The 6000-nt window shown below is 39.2% G+C and overlaps 1 protein-coding gene across 1 annotated transcript in view; it reads left to right on the top strand.

Moving 5' to 3' along the window:
• The first annotated feature begins 1763 nt into the window (after positions 1–1763).
• Positions 1764–6000, top strand: part of LOC107543807 (phospholipid scramblase 2-like) — a 48524-nt gene continuing 44287 nt past the window's right edge. The window contains exons 1-3 of the mRNA XM_087818511.1: positions 1764–1854; positions 2738–2961; positions 5396–5438. Coding sequence (XP_087674637.1) covers positions 1764–1854; positions 2738–2961; positions 5396–5438 — 358 coding nt within the window. The remainder of the gene's footprint in view (positions 1855–2737; positions 2962–5395; positions 5439–6000) is intronic.

The following is a 6000-nucleotide window of genomic DNA, read 5'->3' as shown; positions in this document are numbered from 1 at the left end:
CAAAACGAGGCATCATAAATATTGCCTATTGGTATTTGACAAAGGAACAAAGGCAATACAATGGAGCAAAGATAGTCTTTACAACAAATGGTGCTGGAACAGCTAGAAATCCACATGCAAAAAAATGAATCTAGATACAGACTTTACACCCTTAGAATAATTAAGCCTAAATTAATTACAGATCTAAATGTAAACTGTGAAACTAAAACTCTTAGAGATGACATAGCAGAAAGTCTAAATCAGCAGCTCCAGGCCTTCCCTTTAAGTGCCTCTTAAACCTGGCTCTACTGTTCGGGTAGGCAGGCCTTTTCCTCTGATCTGAAAGGCCCCGAGTTTGTTACTTTGCCAGAGCTTCTCTGAAGTGCTCTTACTGTGCCACCAGCCTACTCACCTCCTTTCGTCCCTGGGCCCTCAGGGAAGCTGTCCCAACTCCATCCCTTTCCCTCTCCTATCCAAACACCTTCCTATGGCAAATATAGTCATAGCGCCGGTCCCTCCTTCAAATGACTTATCTATGATTCTACCCATTAGTTAATCACAGTGGTGTATCTCCTTACAGTAAGGGTGAATATCAAGTTCTCTCTCCCACTAGGCAATGAAGGCAGGGGTTTTTATCTGCACTTCTCATTTTCAATCCCAGTGCTCAGCACTCCTAAAACGTCTTCAGATATGAATCAGATCAGGGAACTGACTCCCTCTTCTGCTCGAAATCCTCTACTGCCTGTGAGTCACACTTGGAGTAGAATCCAAATTCCTTATTAAGGGCTTCCCTAGGTGAACCGCTCCTTTCTTTACTGACAGCCATTTCTAGTCTTTCTCTCCCTGAGGATGGTCCTCTCTCAGACATGCCAAGTGCACCCCTAAGTGGGGATTTTTCAATTTAGTTTCCTTCCTCCTACAACATTTCTCACTGGATCGTCACACAAAGCTTTTCCCTTCTCATCTTTTAGCTCTCAACTTAAACTTTATCTATTTAAAAGTAACTAGTTGATACCTTTCCCTCTCCCCATGTATTTTCTCCACCAGTTCAATCTGAAATTTTATTTTTAAAATTTATTTTCTGAATCCCAGAAATTGCCTGTAAGCCCCATGAGAGCAGGCTGCCTTGTGGATAGCTGTATCCTGTGATTCTAGAACGGCCAGATTATAGACCATCTGTAAATATTTGTTCATTGTAGAAGAAATGAATTATAAAAGCTGTAGTATTTAAAAGACATCAGTGTCAGTGCCCTGGCTGGGTGTCTCTGCTGGTTGTAGCCTTGTCCCATACACCAAAAGGTTGTAGGTTCGATTCCAGTCAGGGCACCTCCCTGGGTTGCAAGCTGATCTCATGTCAGCGCGTGTCTGGGAAGCATCTGGTCAATATTTTTCTCACATCAATATTTCTCTCTCTCTCAAATCAATAAACCTATCCTTGAGTAAGGATAAAAAAAGACAACCTTTTTTTTTTTTTTTTTTTTTTTTTAGAAAAAAAGAAAGACATCAGTATAAGGTTTAAGCTCTCTTCTTATTTGTACTTTTTAATAGTGTATGCATTTTTCATCAGTGTTCCATTAAGGGTTTTTACAAATTGCATATTCTAAGTTAATTTTTGCATAGCCTTTACTTATAAAATATTGTGGAGCACAGTACTTTAAAATTATATTCCATTGCTATGGAATTAGCACTCTGTGCACTCTACAGATAAGTTTATGAGGCTTCATCGTAGTCAAAATTCCCATGGCATATGTACACTTGTGAAATTCACATGGAATATAAAGTACATGCTTGTGAAACTCACGTGGAATATGGAGTACACACTTGTGAAATTCACGTGGAATATGGAGTACACATGGTATACACTGTGCTTACTAAGTACTTAATACAGTTTTGCCCTTGATAAGGTTTTACCTACCTTGGTTCTCAAATTGTATTTCCAGAGAGCTGAGGGTGCTAAATTGTGAAATGTAAATTTGTAATCTTGATATCACAGTGGATTTGTATCATTTAGAGGGTCTCAGGAATGGACTACCCCATGGTTTAAAACTTCCTGCAAATGTTAACTCAGACAAGCATCTGGACAGTACTAGATGGAATGACATACCTTTGCCTCTATACCAGGGTTTCTAAATAGTGGCACTATAATATCTTCTTCAAGATTATGTTTTGGGCATTTTAGGATATTTAGCAGCATCTCTGGTCAGTATCACTTTCCCCTTCCATTGTGACAATGAAAAACATCTCCAAATTTTGCCAAATATCCCTTGAGGGGGCACAGCTGACCCCAGTTTTATACATATAGGAGATGCATTTGTTAGAATTCCAAAATATCATTTTTTGTAGGGTGTTTTGGTCCTGGAAACACTGGCTCAGTGTCTCTATCATGGGCCCTCTTCCCAAAGCCAAGTCTCTTTTCCATTAAGGAATTCCAGAATATTTATGTAGGTGATTCTAGATCACTGTTGATTTTCTTTCTTTCCCTTAGGTTTCTAACATTTATATATAATTCTTTACAGTAGTGGTAAGGCTGTAGGCTGACGTGATTCACATTCCACCACCCTCAGAATAGGAGTGTGTATGAAACCACAAGCACTTAATAGAAAATTTGCTGAAAGACAAAAACACAAACCTTAAGCTTTGTCAAAACAGTATTCTTGAGCTAAAATTTCAGTGTGTAGATAACTGGGGCAATTCTGAATGTATTGATGTTTCTACTTTTCTGCCCAAATACAATCTATTTTACTTGTTCAAATTTCAGGATGTCCGGAATATAGTGGCCAACCTGGCCTCCAGGATGCCTGTCCTGGCCTCAAGACTGACTACAAAGTCCCACCGTCTGGCTATTCAGGTACTGGTTCAGTGAGATTCCCTGTCCAACACCAGCCAGCGCATAAACAGCCAGGTGGACCTGCAAGGGTGCCATGGGTGCCAGCATCACCTCTTCCACCAGGCTGCCCACCAGGACTGGAATGTTTAAATCAGGTGATTTCACATACATAAAACTCATTAAAAGAAAACTGTGCTTCCAGTTTACATAATAAGAGTAACAAATTACTAATTCACAAAAGTCTGAAATGATAAAACAACATTTTTTCCTAACAGATTACTCTAATTCTTCTAGGTCAGGTTTACTTTTAAAGCAAACTACAAATGGCTTAAGAAATTGTGTTTTCTATGATCTTCAATATAATCCGTGATTACAGCCAATAGCAAACATTCATTAAGCACCATTTTCCAGGCTTTCTTTCTAAGTATAATACAAGTATTAACTCTTTTCATCCTTTTATAAATTCTGTAATATATAAGTGCTATAATTATTAGCATTTTACAGAAGAGGAAACTGAGGTCCAGAAAAGTTACATAAAATGCTCAGCATCAGAATGCCAAGGAAGCATGAATGGCTTTTTACTTCTGGTACCTTGATTCTGTATCCTGGGCCCTTTAATCCCAACACTAAATAATTTCCTAGGAATAGGAAATAACAAATAAAGCTTAGTGTTGAGTTTCAGTAAAAGAGTTAGAGCCTTAGCCCGCGTGGCTCCATGGTGAGAGTGTTGGCCCATGGACTGAAGGGCCTCAGGTTCAATTCTAGCCAAGGGTGCGCACCTTGGTTGCAGGCTCCCTGGCCCTGGGAGGAGCGCAGGCGGTAGGCAACGAATTGCTGTGTCTCTCATCAGTGTTTCTCTCTCTCTCTTCCTTCCACTCTCTCTGAAAAGCAATGGAAAAAATATCCTCTGGTGAGAATTTAAAAAAAAAGAAAGGAATTAGAATTTTTCGTGTAATATGACTCACTTTTATTGTAATTAAGAAACTTACATTTTTATAATGTTTTTGTTCTTCAGAAAACCAATGTTATAGATACTACCGTCAACTGATAGTTGTTAGTGCCAGCTCAGTGCCTACAGGAATCCCCCATCTAGGGCACAGTGGAGAAGGAAACGCCACTCAGTGCAAACAGCTCATCTGAGATGCAGCAGGCTGTGGGACAGCTCAGTGGTGTTCCGGTCAATCAGGAACAGCGGGGCTGCGGAGCAGCGCGAGGCGGCCTCAGGCGGCCGGGAGCCGGCCCTCTCCAGCCGGTGGCCGCGCTCTGCCCAGGCCGCGCTGGGCCGCTGTCTCCACCTGCTCTGCTCCGCTCCCCTCCAGCCTGCTGCGGTCTCTCTGGTCAACCACCTTCGGTGTTGCAGCTCCAGCCAGGGAAACTCAGTGTTCAGTGTTTGGTGGAAAGGGAGCTTATGCCCCCTGAGCCGGGGGAGCTGACTTACCCAGGAGCTAGTCCCGGCCCCTGCTTGCTGACTGAGCTGTCCTCATGTGAATGAGAACTTTGAATCCTCACAGTGTGATTGGCTCTAAAAGCTGTTCTGTTCCAGTTGGGCAGAATGCAGCCGCTCTGATTGGTCAGTAAAGATAGTGATAGGACTATAGCTGCACAGTTCTGAATGGACAGGGAAAGTCTCATCCTACTGGCTGAAGTCAGATTCCAGGAACTCTCTTGGACAGGCTGGCTCAAGTGGCAGGAACACTGTGCAAGCAGGCAACTCTGCAGGAGGCAGGAAGCCCAGTGCAGGCTTCTCCCTGAGGTGTGGTTTGCATAAGATGCCCCTATTTAAAAACAGCTATTAGGCTCTTTTTAAAAATTTGAGCACAGTTAGCCACCAGGATTCATTCTTGATAGGTATCTTTTTTCTCAGGGTCAAGACCACTAATAAAAAAATAAAATCCTGAACTTCAATGTACTGCAAGATAGTTTATCTCAGCAATGTGAGATTTTATATTTGTTTGGTATTAAGAATCTCATAGATAAAGTAGAAATTCAAGTTCTAATGTGTTCAATTTATAAATAAATAAATATTCCTATAATAGGCAATCACTTTTCAATAAGTGAATTTTCTCTTTCATACTCTCTTTACTAATTTAATTTCCCATAATGCACTTGAGCAGCATATTTTATAAGAATTTTAGTAGTTCACATATTCAAGAAACACCTAGGTAGATTTTTTAAAATTAGGGACTCACAAAATATGTAGGGCAAGTTATTGCTTACTACAAATAATGATATCAAGTATACTTAGAAAATAATCTTGAGATTTATAGAAAAAATTCCTTAAATGGATGATAAGGTCTTACTAGTTCCTACACATCTTCTACAAGGAATGATGTTTTCTCATATTTATAAGTATTCCTGTCAGAGTCATTTGCCCGGCTTAATAGTGAACACACCCAAGATATTTTTTAAATTATAAATTATTTTACTTTATTTTTATACTTTAAATTAATACAAACTATTATTAAATATTGAGACTATTGACAAATATTGATAGTTACATCATTTCTAAAAATATAAAAATGATTCTTAATTTGGTTAACTTAAAAAATATAATGTATACTTACAGCTTAACATTTTTTAATATATTAGGTAAATGAGGTATTGGTTCATCAGCAAATTGATCTTCTGGAAGGTATGTATTCTATTATCATTTTTCTATAAAGAAAAGATTTATGCAGATAAAGGCACATAAACTACCACAAATATAATATTTTTGCTGATATATTGGTTAAGCCTCATTATTTACAAATTTCTCTCCTCCTAACAGTAAAATGATAAAGATTATCATCAGCTCATTTCTTGAAATTAGAGTCAAGTGGTTAAATTATATTTCTTTGGGCACCTGTCCTCATGATACTGAGCCTAATTCAGAAGGAGAACAATGAAACCTTATTTTTGTTCTCCCTTCACTCTAGAAATCACTTGTGATTCTATTACTTTACCTTACTTGTATCGCTTCAGCTCTTTTCTCCCCAATTTGTGATAACCTTGAGATTGACACAGAGCCGCATGCAATAGTTTATGTTACCTTAGTACTGTGTATTAAAAGTTACATTAGTATATTTCTAAAGCAAGTAAACTTTTAAAATTTGGATGGATGCCCTGGCTGGTTTAGCTCAGTGGTTGGAGCCTCGGCCAGCAGACAGAAGGGTCCCTGGTTTGATTCCAGCCAAGGGCAGGTACCTCATTTGCAG

The sequence above is a fragment of the Miniopterus natalensis genome, chromosome 6 (genome assembly GCF_054644295.1).
Source record: "Miniopterus natalensis isolate mMinNat1 chromosome 6, mMinNat1.hap1, whole genome shotgun sequence".
Classification (NCBI taxonomy): domain Eukaryota; kingdom Metazoa; phylum Chordata; class Mammalia; order Chiroptera; family Miniopteridae; genus Miniopterus; species Miniopterus natalensis.
Note: the sequence above shows the minus strand (reverse complement) of the source record. Positions and strands in the feature narration are given on the sequence as shown.